A 23,917-nucleotide genomic window follows, 5' to 3' on the forward strand; every position below is an offset into this window, starting at 1 on the left:
AGCTAGGATAAGCAGACGCCTTCCACCGGTGGGAAACGGGCAGGGAGAAGCGGAGGGCCTCGCCCGCGGGACCCCAGCCGGCCCTCCCCCAGGGGCGGTCCCAGCCCGGCCCCGCCCCCTGCGCGCGCGGCCGCGGCCCTGGCAGCCCCAGCGGCCGTTTCCTGCCTGCGTCGCTGGGCGGGCGGCCGGCCCATCTGGCGGCCCCCACGGGGCGGCGCGGGGAGGCGGCCCAGACTCGCTGGAGCCAGGCGCCGGCCCGCGCCCCCCGCCCGCCCGGAGAGCCCAGGTGTGGCCGCGGCGGGGGTGGGGGTGGTGCCTTCCTTCCCGCTCGGCCCTTCCTGACGCACCCGGGCAGGATGCAGCCTCCACCTCCCAAGACCCGGCCTGGAATCGCGGAGGGAACCCCGGGGGTGGGAAAGCCTGATGCGTCGGAGCGGCCCCCCGCGTACACTCCTGGTGGGACCCGGGCAGGGCTCGCCCTGGGCCTGGGAGCGGGGCCTCGGTCTTCCCGTCTGTGCAAGGAGAGAGGAGCTCTGACCTGGGTCTCGCAAGCCTTCGCCACGCTCTCATGCCTCTCGGGGCCCCAGACAGGACTATGGAGGGAGGCACCCCTCCTGACCCCAGTGTTGACCTCTTCACTTATTCAGCCGTTTCACGTGTGTCCCCCCCTCGCTGTTTCAGTCGGGAGAGGGCGCTTGGCCTGTGCTCCCTGCTGTGCCCAGCAACTTGACCGGAGCCCAACTCCTTCCTGGTGCTGAGGCCTGAAAGGGTATCTTGAGGCTTCAGAAGTTGGAGCCGCCCTGGGAGGGTCTCAGTCATTTCACTCAGGACAGAGTGGGCAGGCCCCTCGGGTCACAGCGTGGCAAGCCAGCCCTGCCGGCCAGGCGCTGACCCTCTTCTCCAGCGCTGCTCCCACCAACGGGGGCCTGGAACCCAGTAGCCTGTTTTATGTCAAACAGCACCTGTGGAGAACATCATGGTCTTCGAAGCCAGGTATCCCGGGTTCAAATCCCCTTCCCCGCCCCGGCCCTGAATTCTCTGCTGCAGTTTCCTTTATCGCAAAAATGATGGTATTACCTTACAGGGTTGTTAAAACGCCTAAATATTTCTAAAATACATAATATATTGCTAGAAACATGTTAGATACAAATGAAATATTAGAGCTCTCGGCAGGGCTGGTCTTCCCCCTTGGAGCCCCCTTCCACCTCCTTTAGTCAGGGGAGATTGAGGCCAGAGAGGAACACCTAACAAATCAGAGGCAGAACTTCGGGGTTTTGGAGCAGTTTCCTAAGAATCCACTCCACCCTGGGGTGAGGCTGGCACTAGGCCCACGCAGAGCCCTGCCCAGCACCCCTTCCCCCCACCTCTCCAGCGTGCAGGCCCAATCCGTGCCCGGCCTGGTGCCATTTTTCCATGGGACTCTGGCGGTGGCGGTTCACATCTGGAGTCTAGACTCCGAGGCTCTGCGGGCCGGGCCTACCGCCCGGGCTGGGCCACCGCTGCCCGCTGTTTGCTCAGCTGAAGCTGGTTAATTGGAATTAGAGTGGCCTCTGCGGTGCAGGCTGGCCGGGCGGGCCCTGGATGGCCGCTGCCGAGGTCTGTGGAACATCTGGCCGGGCCAGGACGGTCATTAGGTGGCAGGCGCCCGGCGCCACTGCCACCTCAGCCTCCGCCGGGGGCCGGCGGTGACTCAATGAGGCCTTTGTGGGCCTTGGGCCGCAGAGCCAACCATGCTGTATGCCTGGGCTGCCTGCCCCATCTGCTGCCCTCAGAGAGGCCTTGTTACAGGACCACACGGCCTCCCCTCCGGAGGCGGCAGGAGTCAGCAGAGATCTGAGAAGCCTCTGAAAGGGACCCCCTGGTTGGGAGAAACCTTTCAGATGTCCTACCCTTCCTTTACTTCTCTTTAGGCCCAGAGAAGGTGGGTGACTGTCTCAAAGGGTGACTTGAGCCCAGGGGTCTAGAAGGGAGTTGCACAGTCTTTAGGAACTTGGGAATTCAAGGTGGACTGCTTGAGGTCAAATCCATATCTGTGGGCAACCCGCCTCAACTGTCTCATTTGCACAGTGGGACTAATACTAGCACCTGGAGCCTAAGACTGAAATGAGGTGAAATCCTGTATTGAGGTGCTTGGCAACAATTTACTACCTAGTGAGATTATTATATGGATACTTCCCATTCTCTGCTCATACCTATCTTTTGGCCACTTTCAAACTGTCTGAAAACCACTATTATTTTCAGCCTTTGAACCTGAGGCTTGGGCAGGAGAGAGCCCTGGGCTGGGAGTTGGAGGCTCGAGTCTCAGACTCAGAAACAGGTGGTGACCCTCTCCTGTTTCTCCACCCAGTGACCCGACCCCAGGTGGGTGAATAAGGGCTATGCCCCTTATCCACTGGGGATTCTCCTGCAGACCTGGGCTGCTTGCTGTCTTCAGCCAACTTGCACTGGGTCCCAGCCCTTCCTAACCCAGCTTCTCAGAGGCCCTGGCCCTTGTACTGTGATTGGCATCAATGTCGGGGAGGAGGTGGCTTCTAGCATCAGTCTTCTGGCCTTGCACAGTCATTTTGGGAAGAACCTTGGGAATGAGAATAGGAATATGTGGCCTTGATCTCCAGGGAGACCCCAGAATCCAAGAGCTCTCCAGCTGAAGGCATACAGATAGGAGCACCAGCGAACCTGGCTCCTGCCAGCCAGGGAATAAAACCTAAACTCTTCCCTGGGATCCATGAGGTCCTGCCCATTTCTCTAGGTTTGCAGTCATTGGTCCCCCTTGTGAGTCAGGTCAACTTTTTGGTACTCTCCTTGTCATCTCTGGGGTAGGTGGGTGATACATCTGGGCACCTGTCCAACAGTTTCAGTGCCCCCAAGTGTTGGGAGGAATGTGGTGAAGAAAATGAATGGGACGGGGTGGGGGTGGGAGTGGGAGTGTGGGGGTAGGGATGAAGGAGCGCTCATGGACCCCTTCTGCTGGCTAGAGGGCATCCCTGGAGTGCTGAGCTAGTCAGGCACCAGGTGGGCATCCAGGAAGATGGAAGGACTCGGAGGTCAGGGCCTCTCCCAGAGGTCGTGAGTTCACAGTCCCCAGGAAGGGGCCTCCAGGGAAGCTTCTGGGTGGGAGGGTGAGAGATGGTGAAGGCAATGCAAGATGTTGGGTACAGAGAATCCCTCCAAGGGTACAGTGGCCTGCCTGGGCAATGGGATGACACTATTTTTTTAAGTGGGCTCTGCACTGGGCAAGGAGTTCAAGCCTCAACCTTGGGGCTTGAACTCACAACCCTGAGATCAAGAGTCGGACACTTAACCGACTGAGCCACCCAGGTGCCCCTGGGATGAATTTTTAATGTAAGGCAAAGTCAGTCCACAATACAAAAATCTAAAAATCAGACCCACTTTTCCTGCCTGGCATCTAGGAGGGTGGGGGGAGGTGGGGCTTCGTTTGCCTGCAGGGGACGGGAAGGGGTAGAGGAAGGCCAGAGAAGGGGGATGAAGGAACCGGGCCATGGGAGGCCCCGCTGGAGGGATCCTGTTGCCCCTGCCCCTCTCCTGGGGCTGCCCAGCCTCCAGCGCCCTTAGCCTCCCATGCCCTCTGCCCTTGCAGGCCTGTGCCGGCCTGCCCCCGCCTGCCTGGCCCGGCCCTCAGTGGGTCAGGCCCCAGCCGTTTCACTTCTCCTTCTTCTCCAGCCCCTTCGATGCCGAGGCCTCTGTTCCCTCTTTGGATCCCTCTGTCACTGCTGCTGCATCCTTAGGATTTGACTCCTCATAACTGACCAAAAAACAAAACAATAAGAACACCACCTTTAGAGGAGGGGAGAGCAGAACTTCCAGGCCCCGCCTCCCCACCATCCCAGGAAAGTCCCCAGGCACATGAAGAACACCAGTCTGGCATTCACGGCCCAGCACCTTCCAGGACTTGGCCCTGGCCCCACTGTATGCCCTTCTCAGACAGGTGGCTCTCCTTTCTTTGTGCCTGGTGGTGCCAAAAGGTGGCAAAAGGCAGTGGCAGATGGAGGAGAGGTTGGGTGGGCTAACCTTAAGCTTCTTGTACTTTCCACTTGGAGAGAGTGGGAAAAAATGGGGCAGCCAGGACGAGGCTATGGGAGATGGGCCGCTTTCCAGGGTGCATGGCAGGAGTCAAACAACTCAGCCCCAGGGGTATAGGCAGGCAGGGGTTTGCCATACTGGCAAGTGGCAAGGTGCCACTCTTGAAGGTTGCCACCCTGGCTTATTAGCTCTTCCTGTGGGCCCCATTTATTGAGCAACTGCATTGACACCAAGGACAGTACCCAGATCTTTCCCCAGAACCTCATGAGGCAGGAATGAAAGAGAGAGGGGCTTCGGAAGAGGAAAGTGGTCTGCCCAGGGTCTTATACATAGGCCAGCAGTAAGAGTATCTAATCCTGGATGACAAGGGCTGTTGTGATCTCCTCTCTCACATGAACCCCAAACCACTGGTGAGGACAAGAGGTTCTAGAGCCCTGCTCCCGGCCCTGAGGCTGGGTGCAGTGACCCCTGGGTGGTTGTGCAGGAGTTACCACCTGCTGCCTGCCCCTGGCAATGCTCCCTGCCCCGTACACTGGAGCTGGGGTGTCTGCCCTACCTTGGGCCCCGGGGCAGTGGGGGGAAGCGGGCAGGTGGGCACCCGCCGGGCATTACATGGCGCTGGGATTCTGCGGGCGCCGGCGGCGAGGGCCAGCTAGCTTCTGCTGCATGGAGTCGGCCAGGCTGGCTGGGGAGCCCGAGACTGTGGGGAAGTGGGTGAGCCTCGGGGTGTGAGGCAGGATTTCCGCTGAGGACTCGTAGCTGTGTGAGAGACAGAGAGACAGAAAAAAGATGGAGAGGAAAAGACGGGAGGGAGGGGGTGACGAGGGACACAGAAATTTCTCTTGTGAGGAGCAGGGAGCAGAACTGTGTCTTATTTTTATCTTCTATATTTTCAGACTCAGTGGAAGGAAGCGGGACTTACTAGGTGAATAAAAAAGATGCACCTATACAAAGGGACACTATGCAGCTGTGCAAAGGAACATGGACGTTCTAGATGTACAGGTGCTGCTGCAGAAACATTTCTAAGACCTACTGTTGTGTGAAAAATCCAGATGCAGGATATTCTGAGAGTGCCACCATCTGTGCAGGAACTTACATGTGCACATTTACTGTTAGTAGCAAAGCTGTCTCTGAATGTGTGATAGAGCTCTGGGATGGATGGGTTGTGAGGCAGTTTTCCCTTTCCCGGCTACAAAATTTTCAGCCATGTGAGTGTGTGAGCCAAGTGGATAAAGAAAAGGAGAGCACCTCTCAAGGGAAAAGTAAAACAGAAGGGAAGGTGGAGAATTAGGGAGAGAGATGGAGAAAGAGAGAGACCAACCTGCTTTTTCATCTCAATCTGAGAACTTCCTGGGGGCAGGGGCAGAAAGGGGTGCAGAGTGCCTGAGCAGTAGGACATTTAGGGAAAGCAAGCACCAAGTAGGTGCCCTGGCTCTGGATGACCCGAGCTTGACCCGATGTGGACATACCAGGACTGGGACGGTTACTCAAGACGGGGGTGGCTGAGGATAGATGAGCCTGAGGGTGAGGGTAGATGCTGAGCTCAGAGATCAGATCCCATCCCTGTCCCCAGATGTGCCCCCAAGTTCATCCCCCAGCCTGGCCTCAGAGTCCACAGGGCTTTGCCAACCCAGGATATATGGGCAGGCAGCTTGGGAGCCTGGGGCTTCTAGGCAAGACAGGGAGGGCAGAGGCAGGTACGGGGGAGGGGTGAGTCACAGGTTCCCCTGCAGGCAGCCAGGTGCACAGATGGCCCTGGCAGGCACTCGAGGGACAACCTGGAGGCCAGGCAGGTGGAGCTGGGTGGAAGGCCCCGGAGTGGGCAGCTTCAATAGCAGCTGGCAGCTATTTCTGGGTCCCTGGCAGGCAGAGTCAGTGGTGCTGGGGAGCAGACACCTGTCAGAGTCACGCAGGCCTCGGGGTATGGGTGGAGCTGTGCACAAGGTGTGGCAGGTGTGCATATGGCCACGGGAAGGGGTATGAGTGCAAGTGAGACACTTGCTGAGACAGAACTAGGGGGTGAGAGCCACTGAGGCAGCTCAACAGGGACCGACACTTAATTTCCAATCTGGGGCACCTCCCACCCCACTAGGATCCTCCCTATTACTCACATGGGAAAGCTGAGGCTGGGAAAGAGAAAGATTTGCCTGAAGTCACATGGTGGCAAAATCAGGCTGGGAACCCAGGGCTCCTGACAGTGGGGCAGCCTGGGGCGGGAGAGAATTATACTAGCCAGTCCCTTCTGAAGACTCAGCAGGCATCTGGATGTGGGGGCTGCCCTCCCCTGGCTCCTGGCCCCGCAGACAGGTTCCCGCTGGTGCCACAGGCCGGGCACCCACGTGCTGGCACAAAGGATGAGAGGTGGGGCTGGTGGCGGGAACAATGTTCCCCTGGAGACGTGTACAAGCAGCCCAGGCAGGCTCCACTGGCTGCCTGCGGGTGCACCTGTGCCATGCAGACGTCTGCCCCCGTCGCGTCTTACCTGAACATCTCTGTCACTTCTCCCTTGGCCAGTGCCACCAGAACAGGAAAGCCGATGCAGGCAGGGACCAGGTATAGAAGGGCAGGCTGTGAGAGAACAGAGCTGGTGGTGAACTGCTGGTCACTACACCTGCTCAGGGCCATTCCCATCACCCCAACCCTCTCCGGGGCATGACTGGGACAGTGATGGTCTAGGGGCCCAGAGGAAGTCAGTGGCGGGGCCTAAACCCGGGGCTCCTGACTCCCAGAGCAGGGCTGCTCCTCCCTGGGAGAGAATGCAAGGAACCCAAAGGAAATCAAGCATGCAGGGCTTTAAGGGTACCCAGGAGTCTGGCTGGCAGTATCCTAATCATCTGGGACATCGGGTTCAAACAAGCAGCCTCCTGGGTCAGTCCTATTTCCAGAGACTCTGCTTCCTTAGTCTGGGGGTGGAGGTTTGCATCTTTAAATGCTCCAGGAGGGGAGCCCTGGGTGGCTCAGCAGTTTAGCGACTGCCTTGGACCCAGGGCATGATCCCGGGATCAAGTCCCACATCGGGTTCCCTGCATGGAGCCTGCTTCTCCCTCTATGTCTCTGCCTCTCTGTCTCTCATGAGTAAATAAAATCTTAAAAAAAAAAAAAAAATGCTCCAGGAGACACTGTTCAATGCTGTTCCAAAAATACGACCCAGGTGGTCTGGCTCTAGAGCCTATGCGTGGACTCCTGGTGAAGCTTGGTCTGGATGGAGCACAAACTGCATACACCCTGAGCTCAGCCTCCCGAGGAGCATTTCAGTCCATCTCTACATCCCCTATAACCCTCCTCCTTGTCTACATGAGGAAGGCTTATGCTCTGGGAGGACAGGGCACAGTGCAGGCCTTGGATATCTAAATGGTAAACTGGGGACTGTGGCTCAGGCACATTAGATTCTAAAGCTATTCTTTCCCCCACAGCATCTGAAAGTTGGGCATTACTGCTCAACCCTCCATGACCCCCAATGCTCCCCGGTCGCCTGAAGGCCTCGGAAGATATGACCCCGCTTTCTTCTTCAACATGACCTGACTTGCCCCATTCTGGCCACAGGGGCCTTGCTTTGGTCCTCTCCATCACCTCTAGCCACAGGACCTCTGCCTAGATTCCTCCTCCTCTGGACCTCTGTTTTGGTGGTTGCCTCTGCGGGGAAGCCTCCAGCGGCAGGAGCGGCAGGGAGCCAGGCCCTCCTATCACCTATTCTCAGGGCCCCCTGCCACTCTCTGCAGCAGACCATCATTGTATTATTAGACTTTGGTCTCACTGCCAGGCTGTCAACTTCAGGAGGGCAGCGTCCACGGCTGTCCTCGTCACTGCTCTATTCCTGGCACTCAGAAGAGGGCCCAGTAAATACAAAGCACATGGCGTCTTGGCTTCTTCATGGGTGCTCACAAAGTGAAGAAGGTGTCTTGGAGGTGACTAGGGTGAGGAGACCTCACTCCTATGGCAAGTTTGGTCAAAGAGCAGGGCTCCACAGCCTGCTAAGCCTGACTTTCAAACCATGTGGCCTGTGAACCACATCACTTCATATGTACTATCCTTGAAGCTAATGACATAATCTGAGTTCTACAGATGATGCTACTGACACTTAGATAGGGAGAAAGGACTTGCCCAAGGTCATAGGAGGTGTGCAAGTGGCTGAGCTTCTCCTATTCTTGTCAGAGTAACTCATTTGCTGAGTTAGGCTTTGGGTAAACTAGGCTTTAGGCCTTTTGGAAGTTGACAGAAATGACAATGACAAAAGTCTACACCATAACATGAGAGGCAGTCAAAGCAGTACTCAGAGAAAATTTGTAACATTAACTCTAGGTACATTTATTAGAAAACAAGACTTAAAATAATCTTAGCTGTCAAGTCAAAAAGCCAGAAAAAGAACACCAAAAAGTAGAAAGAAAATAACAAAGACAAAAGCAGAAATTGATGAAATAGAAAATTAAACAAATATAAACTTATTAGAATTTAATTTCTCAGAAGGCCTTTTGTACTCACTTTACAGACAAAGAGACTGAGGATCAGAAGACACAAGGAACTGCCCTCCTCATGTGGTGGGCCAGGATATGGCACCTCCATCTCTAAGTCTTTACCAAGGCCAGGCCAGGCAAAGTAGAGGGCTTCCCAGAGGCTGGGGGGTGGGGTGGGAGGGTGGTACAAGTTTAGCTCCCCCAAGGCCTGCCTCACTTGAGAGCCAGGAGCCACTGATGGGCTGCTGTGGGAAGCGGTGAGTTTGCTATTATTAGAGGAATACAAGCCTATGCTTTTCTTTCCAAGGCACCAGGGAACCTCTCCAAAGTCAGTGCTGAGGAGAGGCTGGGATGTATAGCTTGGGATAGCAAGCTGGGCATCAGGGCTCCTGGCTTTCCATCCAGCCTTAGCTCCACTGTGTGATCCCAGCTAAACTGCTTCCCTCTCTCTGTATTATGAGGATACATGATCATCTTGAATGGTCTTTCTAGGAGGCTGCCAGACCCCTGGCTTTGAATTTTTTTTTTTTTTAATATTTATTTGAGAGAGAGAGTGAGAGCGTGCATGGGAGTGCAAGAGACAGTCTTAAGCAGACTCCACATTGAGTGTGGAGCCTGACACAGGGCTTAATCTCATGACCCTGAGATCATGACCTGAGACGAAACCAAAGGTATGACGCTGAACTGACTGAGCCACTCAGGCGCCCCTGGAATGGGTTTTTGATAGAAGCTACATGGGCTGAAAACCACATAAGCAATGGTGACTCCCTCCTAGGGAATTGCAGGCACTGGGACTGCCTGTGTCTTGGAAAAGGAGAGAGTCCTCAAGAAACAGGTTCCCCGTATGTCCTGGATCCTCTTTCCAAGATTTCCAGGGAGATGCCCACGTGGATGATGGGAAAACGGTTGGGTTGCTGTTGGGGAGTGGCACAGGCCTAGGGCCAGGGGTCAGGAGTCCAGGGCTCCAGCTAGGGCCCAGTTTGATTTGCTTTGTGACCCAGGAAGTTTCCTTTTCTCTCTAGGTTACAGAGTCACTACTCGGAGGATCAGCTCTCCTCCAGCCAGAGTGGGAGCTCCCAATGGGATCCTCAGAGTCTAGCCTAGGCAGAAGCAAGGCTGCCACCTGGTGGCCTCTGGGAGAATGGCTCTCAGATTGGAAACTAATGGGGTGGAAGCAGAGACTTCCCAGAGGCCTCTAAGCTAGTCCCCCAAGCCAGGTCTAATCATTCTCAGTGACCTCCTTGTCAAGTGTGTGTCACTCTTGGCTTATATAGCTCCTGAAGCCATTTGGAGAAATGAATGAGAGGTGGTTCCTCACTGGTTCTTGGTTTCTCCACCTATAAGCTAGAGGACCCTGGACCCTTGAGCTTCTGTAGAATGAAAATACTATCTACTTCCTAAATATTGTAGACACACTGTAGAGACTAAATAAGTTAATGAGTAAAAGTTTTTTTTTTTTTTAACGATTTTATTTATTTATTCATGAAAGACATAGAGAGAGGCAGAAACATAGGCAGATGGAGAAGCAGGCTCCGTGCAGGGAGCCCGATGTGGGACTTGACCCCGGGACTCCCGGATCATGCCCTGAGCTGAAGGCAAACTTGTAACCGCTGAGCCACCCAGGCATCCAGTAAAAGGGTTTCTTTAGCATAGTGCCTGGCACACAGTTAACAGCTCAACAGCTATTGTGATTAACTCAAAGATGGCTTCTTTGTGGCTGGTGCCCTGGGGTGGGGGAAAGGGGAGACCAGGGGGAGGGCAGGATGGAGGAAACAGTGACAACGATGACAGCTAGTACTAGTACCTGGGCCAGGCAAAATTCTGAGCTATTTCCTTCTATTAACTCATTTCATCCTCAAAAAGCTCCAAGCTGGCTACTAATACTTACCCCCCCACCCCCACCTTTTTTAAAAACACTGAGGGAAATCAAGCATAACTTCAGCAATCTGCCCAGAGCCCTGTTGCGAACAGATGGAGAAGTCTGGACTTCCTCCCACCTGAGTCCCCTTAGCCTTAATTCCACCCAGCCTTTCCCACTGCCAGGCTTGGTTGCCACATGACCCATGTTTATTTATTTTTATTTATTTATTTTAAAAATATTTTATTTATTTATTCAAGAGACAGAGCGAGAGAGACAGAGACAGAGACACAGGCAGAGGGAGAAGCAGGCTCCATGCAGGGAGCCCGATGTGGGAGTCAATCCCGGGTCTCCAGGACCATGCCCTGGGCACAAGGCAGGCGCTAAACTCCTGAGCCACCCAGGGATCCATGACCCATGTTTAGATCCTGGCTCTACTACATGCTTGCCATATAGTACCTGATCTCCAGTCCCCACGTCTGCTCATGAGGACTCTCATGAAGAACTGAGCGGAGCCTGGCATACGAGAAGTGCTTTGATTTCTAGTAGAGAGTAATCTTGTCTGCTGGCTGTCCCCTCCCGGCCTTACCCTCTTCAGGCCACAATGACAGCTCTCAGCCTTCACTCCACCATGATTTACTCTGTGGTAGCTCAGTACCCAACTTGGTGGGAGGAGGAGGCAGAGGTCAGCCTGCTTGTGGAATCAGAGACGGCCCCTGACACCTTATCACTCACCTGGTAAGATGGGCACTGGGCTGAAACATCCAACACCCATCTCAATACTGTTCCATCTGCCCCACTACTGAGGCTCAGAAACCATAGCGCCTCTCACCTAGACTCTGGGCAGCGGGGGCCATGTGACACTGATCTGGTCCATGAAATGTGAGCAAAAATCTGCCAAAAGGGTTCTGGGAAAGGATTTGCTTTCCTGATGAAGGGAATAAGCACGGTTGTATCTGTGCTCCTTCCCCTTGCCACTGACATGCTTGTGCTACTTGGAGCACCTGGCGACATTCTGCAATGGCCATAGGTAAAAGGCCAGGGGTCAGATATGCCCACTCTCACTCTGCTGGGGAGCACCTACCTCTGGATTGCCTGTGCATGTGACAAATAAGCCCTACATATGTGAGTCCCTGCTACTGACAGAGCATTCCTGATCCATGAAGTACAGTCCCACTCACCTGGGCATGTTTGAAGATGTGCATGATGAAGATGGTAAGGCCCAGGCCGAAGATGTAGGCTGCAAAACTGGTGTAGAAGTAGGTGTGGGTGTTCTTCTTTAAGCTTTAGGAAGATGTGGGGAGAAAGAGGAGGAGGATTAGTTGCAGGTGTGGGAGCAGCAGAATCTCTTCTAAGAGGAGGAGCCGGGGAAGACCCTGGAGGCTATATGGGATGGCTGAGAAGTTGGCACTGGGCGTGCATCCTGGTACTGTCCCAGCTATAGGTCTTTGGACAAGACACTTTCCTTCTTTAGGCCTGTTTATTCATCTTCAAAATGGGAAAACCACAACCCATCTATTCAGTGGTGTGAATATCAAGTGCCATAAGTGGCTTTAAGATTTTAGCCAGGATAGCAATCACCTAGAAAGCTTGCAAAAACCCCCAAAACAAACAAACAAAAAAACCCCCCAAACTTCCAGGGCCAATTCCCTGGGAATCTGATTGAATAAGTTTGGGGAGGTCCAGAAATCCACATGTTGAGAAACTGCTCAGGTGAATGTGCTATGGGGGAATTACGCTTCGAGTGATACTACAGCAGCTGCAAAGCTGACTTACTCCTTTTCAGTGCAGTGGACTTAACAGTTCAGTGACCTGTCGTGCATGCTAAATAGCTGCTGACAACGTGGATAAAGTGCCAGTGGCTTCCTGAAGGCGAGTCATCCAAGAGCAGCCCCGGGACTGAATCACACTGCCGTTCCAGGATTTCCCTTTACAACCTCAGCTCCATGACCTCTGTGTGTCTCCGGCACTCAGCACAGTGCCCAGCACCATCTGTGGACTGAAGGAGTACTTGCGGCCCCCTTTCTCCTTGCCCTGGCTGCCGCAGAGCCTGGAGCTGTGAACGCACTAGGAGTTATGCTGCTGTGGAGCCTGGGGTGAAGCCACTTTGGGCATGCTGCACAGATTCTGAAACCAGCTCTGAAAGGCTGGCCAGTCCTGCAAATCCAGGCTAGGAATGAGATTCTGCCCTTGAGGGTGCTGGCAGCCGAAAGTGAATCTGTGTCTCTAGCAAGTGGCCCAGAGACTCTCATGGGGTTCTCTTTGTATCCCCTCTGAACAGCCAGGAGAGCAGCTGGCTGGCACAGACGTGCCACTACTTGCAGACTAGCCAGGTCCCTCCCAAAGGCTGTCTGTACACCCATGGTCGTAAGGTTTGAGTCGCACTACACAAAAAACCCAGATGTACGTGAGCAGGGGCAAGTTTCACAGGCAAACTCAACTTCAATGACACTGGTACAGTTTCTTGTTACCAGTGTTACTGCTCTGGCAATTACCAGGCAAGAGGAGATTGAGCACAAACCACGTTGAAGTTTAGTGCAAATAAAGCAAACCTTCAACTGGGAAGGCTGAGCGCCACCTGCTGGCAGCATGCCTAGATGCATTAACAGTGCCACGTTTTCTGCTGGAAGGGGTGACTCAAGTCAGACCCTTCCCTCTCCCTGTGTTCACTATGCACGATGAACAGAACAAAACAAATCGGAGTGAGGGATTGCGGGGAGCAGCCAGAGCAGCTGGGCCACAGTGACCTGAGCCTGAGCTGATAATGCGTGATGACGAATGGACTGCAGCTGGGTCTCCCTGCAGCCCTGTGCTCAGCGCTCCCCCCAGGTTTTCTCTGTAATGCCGAGGTCAAAGCTCTTGTTTACTACCAAGTTAAGAAGGAGACACTTTTGCCCAGAAAGGTCAGCTCACTTGCCAAGGTCACACAGTGAGAAAGCGCTATGAGTACCACTAGGACCTTCTGGGTTTAAATCTCTTGGGAGTGTGATCCTTTTTTCTTTTTGGCCACAGGGTCGTGGAATACTCAGAACTTCAAAGTGCAGATAAGAGTCAGAATTGCACTGGCTGCTGCAGAGGTGGAGGGTCTGATCGCAGGTCACCTCCTCTGGGCTCCTGAAAGTCCCCAAGGAACCCCCGGAGTACCCTGCCCACGGAAGGCCCCTCACTTGTGGAGCTTGAGGGCTAGTTTCCAAGTAGCTTACCTGATGTCAAACCGTAGCAGCAAGGCAATGAAGATCCCTGTGGGCAGAGAGCCAGGGTTAGTTAGATGGTTGCAGGGAAGCCACCACCTCAGGAAGGCTGGGGGATGGAGCTCCCATGCCTGTGACGGGGAGAAGTAGGGTGGTGGACTAAGATACAACCGGGTCCCCAACCTGATGTTCCCAGTCATGGAGCAATCGCTGGGGCCCAACACCACCAGCTGCCGGCAGAAATCCCGTTTCTCTACCATTAGGCTTCCTTAGAACAGTGAGAAGGTCCCAGGGGTTTGCTTTGGTCTGGGACCACATTGATCTGGCACCTCACAGTGCCATAATGTGTCACCCTGAGCCCATCCACCCAAATGTTTATTGAGGCCTTCTAAGTACCAGGCACTGTACTTAGAAGCAAAATCACTGCACCCACAGAGCTCACTGCACCCACTGCACCCACAGAGCTCAGCCAAGGCAGCAGGAGGTAGACATGCTGATCAAATGGGAACAAAATTCCACATAAGACCCTAACCATGAAAGGGTGCTTTCTGTGTTACGGGAAGGTGTATCTGGAGATATGCCAGGCTCAGAGGAGTGCAGGGAAGACAAAGAAGGGCTTCTTTGAGGAAGTGAGACTTGCCAGGGAGAGGGAACAGCACATGCAAAGGACCCAAGGAAAGAGGGGGTTGAGATGTAGCATAGGTCAAGGAGCCAGTAAGGTTGTAGGACAGAGCAGGAGATGCAGGTGGTGGACCAGCCACACAGGGCCATGGGGTGTGAGGAGGAACTGAGTCTCTTTTCCGAGTTAGGGGACACAAGGAAGAATTCCAAGCAGGGGAACAACCTAGCCAGATTATGAAAACAACCCATGTGGCAATTGCTTGGTTGGAGGGAGGAGTAGGAGCAAGCAGACCATCGGAAGGCTCTCTGGCAATATAGAAGATGATTAACTCTATCTACCCACTGCACTCCTACTGACATTTCTTTTCTTTCTTGCTTTTTTTTTTTTTTTTTTTTTTTTTTAAAGATTATCTATTCATGAGAGAGACAGAGAGAGGCAGAGACACAGGCAGAGGGAGAAGCAGGCTCCATGCAGGGAGCCCGATGTGGGACTCGATCCTGGGACTCCAGGATCACACCCTGAGCTGAAGGCAGACGTGCTCAACCGCTGAGGCACCCAGGTGTCCCTCCTACTGGCATTTCAAATCCCAGTCCAGACACCCCAAAAGCCAAAGAGTCCTTGAGACCCAGCCAACGAGGCCAGCCTCTGTATGTTGCTCACATGCCACACCATCTGGGTCTATCTGTGTCTGTCTGGCAGCACATGACTAATTTCATTTTATTTCATTATTTATTTATTTATTTTAAAAGATTCCATCCTTAAGCAATCTCTACACCCAATGTGGAGCTCGAACCTACAACCCTGAGATCAAGAGTCCCACACTCCACTGACTGAGCCAACCAGGTGCCTCAACATACGACTGATTTTAAATTAGAAGGGATTTAGTCCTCCCTGAGACCTTGAGACTGTGTATGAGTAGGGAGATGGTAGGTAGAGAGAGAAGACAAATGCTGCCTTTCTGGAAACAAAGCAGGGAATGCAGCGTCCCCCTAGCAGTTGAATTCTACAGTGTTCTCTAACTAATGCAGAGGTCAGAGCTCTGGTAAGGGCTTTCACCTTTAATAACACATCTGGTCCTCAAAACAATAGTCTGCAGGAATCTATTTTTTGAAGAATATCACTGGGGCACTGTGAGGGTGTGATCAACTTTCAGCTACAGAAGTTACTTGAAGACTTAGATACGTAGGTATGTGCAATGGTGGGTGTCCTGTGCATGCCACAAGTGCAGAACCACAAGCAACGAGGATACTGGGGAAGTCTGTGCGGGTGCCTGGAGCAGCCCATGCCTGGCACAGTGAGCTGACTGCTTTCTGGGACTCAATTTCTTCTGTCTGATGGAGCTGTTTCTCTCAGCCACACAGCACTACAAGTCATGCAAAGTCCTGGGTTCAAGACCACACTCCCATGTGCCCAGGAACTTGAGCAAGTCTGGCATCTGAGCCTCAGTGAACTCATCTGTAAAATGGAAACACCCTTTACCTCACTGGGCTGTTAAGAGCAGCAAAGAGACAAACATACAAGAAGCACTCAGCACAGGGGCAGGCATGTGGCAGGTGCCTGACACATGGCCGCTGTGGTGATCATCATCTTATTACTGGCATTACTGTTATAGGATATTTCTGACAGTAAAGGCTTTCTCTGGACACAGATAACCTGGCATGGGCCTGGTGTTGGCCCTTAACAGTGTGTGAAGTTGTGAAAGTCCTTTTACTTCTGAGCCTCAGTTTCCTCGGCTGAGGAAAAAACCTCTTTCGCTGCCACACAAAATCCAAGTGTCACAATGGAAGTGTCTGTATCACCCCAGGATATTAGAACTGTTATTGCCTCTTAGAGTGAAAAATAGGTTGGCTTTTCATTTGTTCCGCATTTTCTTCTTTTAAGCAAGCACCAGGGGTGCTTCTAATCCTTGGACTCTGAGCCTCTGGACTGTAACAAGAACAAGCGTGTCCTTTGGATACCTGTCACCAGGCCAGGATCCGCAAATATACACATCTGAGGTTCAGCTACCACAGTGACCTACAGCAGCAGCTCGGCTTTACCGAGTCTTCTGACTAGTAGTTTAGGCTGCTGGTGCCCCAAGGCCAGTTGAGGCTGTGGGCCCCCGGGACCTATGTGCCCACAGCCACAGATGCACCGACTAGCAGTTCAGAGGTCAACTCATGTGGACAAGCAAGTATGTGTCCCATGTCCCTTTGTCAGGAGTACAGAAGCCCATGCTCATGGTGCCCCCTGTGTCCACACACACAGGCATGTTCTCCCTGTAACAGGGGCAGGAGGACCACAGGGACTGTGGCAGTGCCAGCATATTGGTACTACTTGTAAATACTGGCAAAGGGAGGGAATGTGTGAGAAGGCTCATGAGATGTGTTTTTCACAGAATGTATTTCTGTCGCAGACACCTATTTCTGCTGTTCTTGGGTCATGTCTGTTCAGTGAGACCAGAAGCTCTGAGGATGGTCTTGCTCACTGCTGTCCCCCTGCTGCCCGACTCAGGGCCTGGCATGACTGCTGTTCTATGTGGGCCGAAACCCGGGGCTGACCTGGGGCTGGGTGTCCGGAATCGCCTGGCCCCTCCCTTCCCTGTTCACTGTAGCGAGGCTGTGTCAGAGTAGTCTTCGTCCTCCTCCTCCCTTCAGGTCCTTCCACCACCTGCACTGTGGCCCCCAACCCTGGCTGGCTCACCTGGAATGACAATATCTCCGAGTCCCAGCATGGCAAAGTTGTCTGCTTCGAGGCCCTTCTCCAGCAGATCTTGGGGAAACACCACTGTGGGGGGAAGCAGGGATACGAGGAATTGTTAAGAGCCGGGTTCAGAGTGCCTCCCAGCCCCCCACCTGCTGCATGAAACTCACACACTTGCGTTTAAGGGGGTGGGATGGGGAGGCATGAGGATGGTGACAGGTTGAAGGGCAAAGTCTCTATCTGGAACCACAGCTAGTTAGAGGGGGAAGAATCTAGGATCATCTAGATCAAAGGTTGACTGCCTTTACTGAGCTAGAACTCACATAGCACACCATTTTAGTGCTCTCTGCTAGCTATGGAACCCTCTGGTGAAGGGGGATCTACCTTAAAGCCATATGTATGAAAGAGATCAAAGAGTCCACGCAGTGCTGACATCTAATAGGCTTTCCCTCTCAATACAGCAGGGGTGGGGGCAGGGGGTGGTCCTTGATCTGCAGCAGGAAGATCCCGGGCTAGAGGCACTTCCTGGATGTGTTGAAGGAAAAAAGGTCACACTCCTACAAACTCCTTACCTAAAGGCTCTCACTCAAATATCATGCTGACCCACTCGTTTAGATAAATGTAGATGGAGAGAAATGCCTCTTCTGTGTCCAGTTATGGCAAGAGGTAGCTGTAACTGGATCTCATCCATAGTACTTTTTTTTAAAAAAAATATTTACTTGAGAGAGATAGCACAAGAGAAGCAGAGAGCACAAGCGGGTAGAGGGGCAGAGGGAGAAGGAGAAGCAGGCTTCCCGCTCAGCAGGGAGTACGATGCAGGGGCTGATCACAGGATCCCAATCACAACCTGGGCCAAAGGCAAATGCTTAACTGACTGAGCCACCCAGGCACCCCTCCATGGCAACTTGTAAGCAGAAGAGCATTAGGTGTGGGCCTCATGGTGAGATGCATGGGTTTGAATCTTGGCTCTGCTGTGTGACTTTGCACAGGTTACTTAGGGGATCTGTGCTTTAGTTTTCTCACCTGTGAATGGGTATAACAGAACTGACCCCACAGAGTTGTGAGAATCAGATGATTTGCATGCGTTGTTAACTGTCACTCCATGCCTTCTTTACTAATCCAGTTTGACTTTGGGCAGGACAGCCTTCCTGGGTGATGGATCAAGTAGCATAAGGCTAGGGCATCTGGACAACCCCAGTCCCTGAATTCCTGACTTCCCTTCCAGCTAGGGGTGGTCACATGACCCAGCTCTGGCCAGTGATATGCAAACAGAGGTACACTGGGGTTTCTAGGTAAGCTTGTGCCTCCCTAAGGAACACACAGATACCCCTCCTCAACTACTACTCCCCGCCATGAATCCACAGTCAGTGATTTACAGATCTTCTCATTCTATCTTCCTGATCCTGGTACCATTATATTCCGAGAGGCAGATGTGAAAACCAGGGCCCAGAGAGGTGAAGTCTCTTGCTGGAGGCCATCCAGCCAGCAAGTGTCAGATCTGGGATGCCAGTCCAGCCAGCCTGACTTAACCACTGCTATCCTGCCTGAGCTCCACGCCTAGCAGTGGAGAGCAATGGGCCTTCTACCCATGCTACAACCCAAGTATAATAGTGTCACTGCCCTCTTCAGAGCCTTCCAATGGCTCATTCACTGCCCACTGGGCAGTCTAGGCTTCTTGGCTTGACACTCTGGGCTTCCCAAATCTGGCCTCTTTTCTGCTGCTCCCCTAAACTCAGCCACGTTCCCTCCCTGATTCTCTGTTCCCAGGGCCCTCTGTGCATTTCCCTGCCTTTGCCCTCTGCCGAAGCTCTGCTTTCTCTTTCAAAGGCCCACATTGCCCCTGCTTCCTTGGTAAACATGTGTTCATCCTTCATGAAAGCTTTCCTGGCACCTTGGCTGGCTTCATCTATCATAGCACATGGGGAATAGCTGCTGCTCTGGCTGGCCCAGCATCTGTTCTCCTGCTGGAGAACTGCCTTGCTTTACATCCTTGGTTCTGGGGGGCTGCCAATTCAAATATTCTGCTTCCAGACACTGAGGGGGGCAGCGACCCAGGCCTGTCCATCGTGATCCTCTGTCTCCCCAGCAGGAGGGCCTGGCTCATGGGCCTACTTGTTTATTCAAGACAAAGCTGGCAGAAACTTGTTTCCCTTGGGGTCACTGAGCTGGGACCACAGCATCTGGGAGCAGGGTGTAGCCAGGAGCCTCTGTCCGGCTCATCGAGGCCTCTCTAAAGCAGTAGAGAGCCAGAGTTTGAGAACAGTTGTTTCTTGCTGAGGCCAGCTTTACCCTGGCTGCCCAGTGCCCACGGAGTGTGGTTCTTAGGACCAAAGCCTTCCCAACAGGACTCTCTCCTTCCTTGCTATCAGCCTGACTCATTCCATCCTCTTCTTTGGGTCTCGTGATCCCAGGAGGGGATTCTTGAGTGGTCTGAGTCTTAAACTCAAAGCTAATCATGCTTTTCCCACCTTCTTGCTGATGACCAGTTTGGATTTGGGCCTATGAGAAAAAAACCTCCCTCTCTGATGAGAGAAACACAAAGTTCCCTCTCTCTTGCTCTGGACATAGCTGCATGAGGAGTCAGTGCTAGGAGCTGTGGCAGCCAGCTTGGGACCATGAGGTGATGAGCAGAAGGGACAGGCAGATGTGCTGAAGATGGTGGGGTGGACATTGAAGCAAGCCAGGTCTTGGTGAGGGCTGGTAACATACTGCTGAGGTGCTCTGCCTCAGTGTGAGATGACATTTCTGCACTGCTTATTGACACCTAGATGCCTGTCCCTGGATTTGCTCATCTTTATAAACAATGGGTAGCTATAGGAAGAAGAAAACCTGAGCAGCGTGAGGGGTGTGGGACAGACTGCACCAGTGGCTAGGTGCTAAAGGCACCTAGTGAGAGGCTTTGGGCCTCAGTGTAGAAACTCCTTTCCTGGAGAGCCTCCATGTGCCCCACTGCAGGCTGTGTTAGAAGCCCATTCTGTGCTTGCTCCACCCCATCCAGCTCATCCTGCATCATATCATAGTGGGACTAGGTGGAAGGATGCCAGGGTCTGGGCAGAGGGTGGCTGTGTGGGAACACAGCCAGATGACTCAAAAAGGGGAAGGAAACCAGGCTGGAGACACAGGACAGCCTGGAGGAGGAAGAGATGCATGGGGAAGAGACAAGGGAGAGGTACTGACCAAAACAGAAACCAGGAGGGGGGCAGGACCACGAGGTGGAAGCAGAAGGGCTCCTCATAGTGGATGTGGTCACTTACATTTTATTGGTGCCTCAAAGGACTTGGCCACTGTCACCATCACGTTGGTGCCAAATACCTAGGAGGAGAAGACAGGAGTCTGGAGGGAGGTGAGGACCAGGTGGCAAAGTAACGCTGTCCTAGGAACTCCTTTTTTAAACACTTATTTATTTTAGAGAGAGAGAGAGAAAGAGAGTGAGCATGTGGGATGGGCAGAGGGAGAGAGGAACTCAAGCACACTCCTGGCTGAGCCTGGAGCCTGATGCAGGGCTCGATCTCAAGGCCCTGAGAATCATGACCTGTTCTGAAACCAAGAGTCAGACGCTTATCTGACTGAGCCACCCTGTCCTTGGGATGCCAGATGCAATGCTGCCTGAGATTCATGGGGGGAGGGGGAGGTAAGGAGGTGCTCCAGAGCAGATGGGAAGTTGAGATCAGGTGGCCACTGACGCTGGTCACATGGATACCTCATGGGGCTCCTGGATCTGGGCAATAAGCGGGGCAGGTGGAAGGAGCTGGAAAGAGCCTCTGATGGCCTGGGCCAGGCCTTCTGTTCCTTCAGGGCTCTGCTCCTCCTTGGAGATAAAGTCCTCCAGCACCACCCCCATATAACGGGGAAACAGGCTGTCTGAGGCCAGGGAAAGGTGCCTAAGTCAGGCTGACCTCGGGCCCTCAGTGGTGCCTGTCGGGAGTGAGTGTGGCATGCCCCTCAGCCTAGGGCTGGTGTGTGCCAGAGTGTGCTGCCAACAGCAGTCTCTGTCCTCAGATTGGTGCCCTTGCTGGGCTCATCCATTAGCATTAACCACCCGTGCCTGAACTTCTCTGAGTTTCAACTCGCTTGCTGGGAAGACACAGGAAAGGAATAGCTCTGCCAGGGCCACTGGGAGAAAGAGGCAAGGGTGGCTAGAAGGCATGGGGCACAGGGAGAGCTCTCAGCCAAGGGGAAATCTGCTTTCAGTGGTTTCACAGATGAGGGCAAGCAGGCCCATAGAGGAGCTGCTCTGGGGCCTCAACTTCTAGGCTGAGGTAGCTGCCTTCCATCAGATGACTGCCACTGGGACCAGAGAGACAGGGACGGAGGCAGCAAGGGATCCCTTGTGTCCCAGCCCGACTCACCCAGAAGACATCGTAGATGAAGAGTCCGCCCAGCAGGATGCAGCCAGTGCTGACATTGTTCAGATGCAGGAGCTCCACCCCATTAAGGGAGAAGGCCAGGCCAAAGAGATTGTTGGCAATCCAGTGCTGGGGGAAGGTGGGAGTGAGATTGGCTGTCTGCTTACCATGCCCCTGAATCCCCATCCTCCCCAGGCCCTGGCTCCTTACCTTCCTCAGCAGGTACCAGACACCAACGATGCTGCTCAGGCCCAGGCATACAAGGTCCTTGGCGTCAAACTCATAATTGATGATCTCTGGGCAGAGAGGCCGGGTAAGTCCACTCCCCGGGGCGGGGCTGCCCCTCCCACCTGTCAGCCCCTGGACGGAGGAGGGCATGGCTGTGGGCACTGCCAGAGCCTTCCCAGCATCCCCCTCCCTCCCACACCAATTTCCTAGAGGAGGGACTAGAGGCCCAGAGAGAACAGAGGCCTGGTGCAGGGTCAGCGGGAGATGGTCCATGGTATTGGAAGCACAGACTCTGCATGACTGTGGGGGGTGCTCTGAGCTTGTCTCCTCCTCTATAAAAAGGGGACTGCAGCACCTCCCCGATAGGGCTGCTTTGGGGAGCAAGTGAGATGGCCTTACAAAGCACTCAGCACAGTGCCTGGAACACAGGGGGTGCTCAATCAATGCCAGCTGCTACTGAGCCAGGTCTTTAGTTAGGTCCCAGTCCATTCAGAAATCTTTCTACTTTGCCACCAAAGAAAACCAAGGTCACTGGCAGACCTACATCACCAGCAAAGGAGGAAGAGGAAGAGGAAGAAGGTAAGATCTGGAGGCCTGGAGAAAAAGCAGGAGGGGGTCGCTGAGTGTTCCCATGGGGAGCCCTGTGGTGGACATTCCTCTTAAGCCATTCTCCATCACTTCCAAACTTCCTAGTGAGGCAGCCCAGAAGTTGGTAGGGTTTGCCCACAGTTACAGAGCACAGCCACTTCTTTCAGATTCCAGAGTCCAACAGATTGCTGGTGGGCCCCAATTTTTGTTCTCTGTGGTAACAGCACCATGGTGATTTTTTTTTTTTAATTCAAGTTAGTGAACATATAGTGTAGCATTGATTTCAGGAAGTACCCTGGTGGATTTTGACTGGACATGAGGGCAATTAGCTCCTGGCCACATCTCAAGGCTTGCCCTGTAGCTAAATGGGCCCAGATCTAGTGGTAATGCACTCTCCTGGGTCTAAGGGCCACCTAAAGGTGGCAGAGCAGAAGACAGATGGAATCTCAGACCCCAACGACTCTGTGGTGCAAGCTTAGCCTTTTTTTTCTTTTTTAAATTCAACGATCATCTCTTAGGCACAGATGCACTCAAGATGCAAAAAGGAAAGACATAAAGTCACTGTTCCCTAGGAATAAGGCAGAATGTGGCAGGCACCCATAAGAGAGTGACACTCACAAGCTTATTAGACTTTTATGCAAGAAATACCTTCCATTTGCTCAAGCCGTTGCCAATCCTGTTATAGTCCTCGAACACATATGTGGACAAATCCCCAAAGCCCAGGCTTTCCCCAAGTTCCCATAGTTTTTATTTTTTTTAAAAGCCAAAGAACCACACCCCCTCTTTCCACGTCTTAAGTGGGAGAGTGATCACATTAAAAACAGGTATGAAATAAGGAGCTATGACAGCCAGCTTTACTGGGTGCTACTGTGAGCCAGGCAGTGTGCTGAGTGCTCCCCCCATCACTTATTCCCAGTCCTAACAACAGGCCTGTGATGGAGGTACTAGATTTATCATTTTCATTTTACAGATGAAACAAAAACAAAAACACCCAAGACCTGGAGAGGTAAAGGCATTCACCCAGAGTCCCAAGTGTAGGCAGTGGCAGAGCGGGGATGGGAACTCAGGGAATGTAATTCCAGAGCCCACCTTTTCCATCACTTGCTCTATTGGAGAGCCCCGATATTGGAGACAAAGGGGAATAGAGGTGGGAAGTCCCCAAGACCAGGGAACGCAGGGAGCACTGACCTTCCTTGTTCTCCCCAGAGCCCTGTGTGAAGAGCAGCTGGTACTGTCGATTTGGGAAGTTGGCTGGAAAAAACTTATTCATGAAGGGGCTGGAAGGAAAGACAAAGCAGGTTGGCAAACAGGGTCCCCGTGGGCACCCGCAGGCCCAACACCACCCTGGAGGCACCCACTTACATCTCTTACTTCCCGGCACCCTCACAGCTGCCCTAATGGGGAGGAGGTATCATCCCGATTTTGCAATTGGAAACAGAGGCCCTCAGAGAGTTGACTCCCCATCTGAGCTGAGGCTCAAACACAGGTCTCTGGAATCTCAGTGCTTCTGCACTGCCTCCTGGTTATTGTCCAAGAAACACAAAGCAGGGGGCAGCCCGGGTGGCTCAGCGGTTTAGCGCCACCTTTGGCCGAGGGCCTGATCCTGGAGACCCAGGATCGAGTCCCGTGTCGGCTCCCTGCATGGAGCCTGCTTCTCCCTCTGCCTGTGTCTCTGCCTCTCTCTCTCTCTGTCTCTCGTGAATAAATAAATAAAATCTTAAAAAAAAAAAAAAAAAAAAGCAGGGCCAGACTTCATGTAAAATGCAGTTTTAAAACAGTAATGGGTGCCAAAGCCTGGTCTGTGCACTGTCTCTATGATCTATGAGAGTCCCTTGTCAAGAATGCATATTCCTGGACTCTCTTCCAGACCTATCAAGTCAGATGACCTGATGGTTACTGCCTACCCTCCA

At 53.2% G+C, this 23,917-nt stretch overlaps 1 protein-coding gene across 5 annotated transcripts in view; it reads right to left on the minus strand.

Moving 5' to 3' along the window:
• Window positions 1–3,306: 3,306 nt before the first annotated feature.
• The window catches only part of HM13 (histocompatibility minor 13), a 39,838-nt gene continuing 19,227 nt past the window's right edge, over window positions 3,307–23,917 (minus strand). For 2 of the 5 annotated variants that reach the window (XR_005984406.1, XR_005984407.1), the window contains 10 exons: window positions 23,196–23,284; window positions 21,402–21,487; window positions 21,195–21,320; window positions 20,100–20,157; window positions 16,846–16,929; window positions 13,554–13,590; window positions 11,532–11,634; window positions 6,524–6,609; window positions 4,598–4,800; window positions 3,307–3,763 (listed from right to left, as the gene is read on the minus strand). Coding sequence is in view for 3 of the 5 variants with exons in the window: in XM_041732801.1 (XP_041588735.1) it covers window positions 3,661–3,763; window positions 4,654–4,800; window positions 6,524–6,609; window positions 11,532–11,634; window positions 13,554–13,590; window positions 16,846–16,929; window positions 20,100–20,157; window positions 21,195–21,320; window positions 21,402–21,487; window positions 23,196–23,284 (919 nt within the window). In the remaining 2 variants the exon portion in view is untranslated. The remainder of the gene's footprint in view (window positions 3,764–4,597; window positions 4,801–6,523; window positions 6,610–11,531; window positions 11,635–13,553; window positions 13,591–16,845; window positions 16,930–20,099; window positions 20,158–21,194; window positions 21,321–21,401; window positions 21,488–23,195; window positions 23,285–23,917) is intronic. The other 3 variants (XM_041732799.1, XM_041732800.1, XM_041732801.1) reach the window with 2 other exon arrangements.

The sequence above is a fragment of the Vulpes lagopus genome, chromosome 18, assembly GCF_018345385.1.
Source record: "Vulpes lagopus strain Blue_001 chromosome 18, ASM1834538v1, whole genome shotgun sequence".
Taxonomy (NCBI): Eukaryota; Metazoa; Chordata; class Mammalia; order Carnivora; family Canidae; genus Vulpes; species Vulpes lagopus.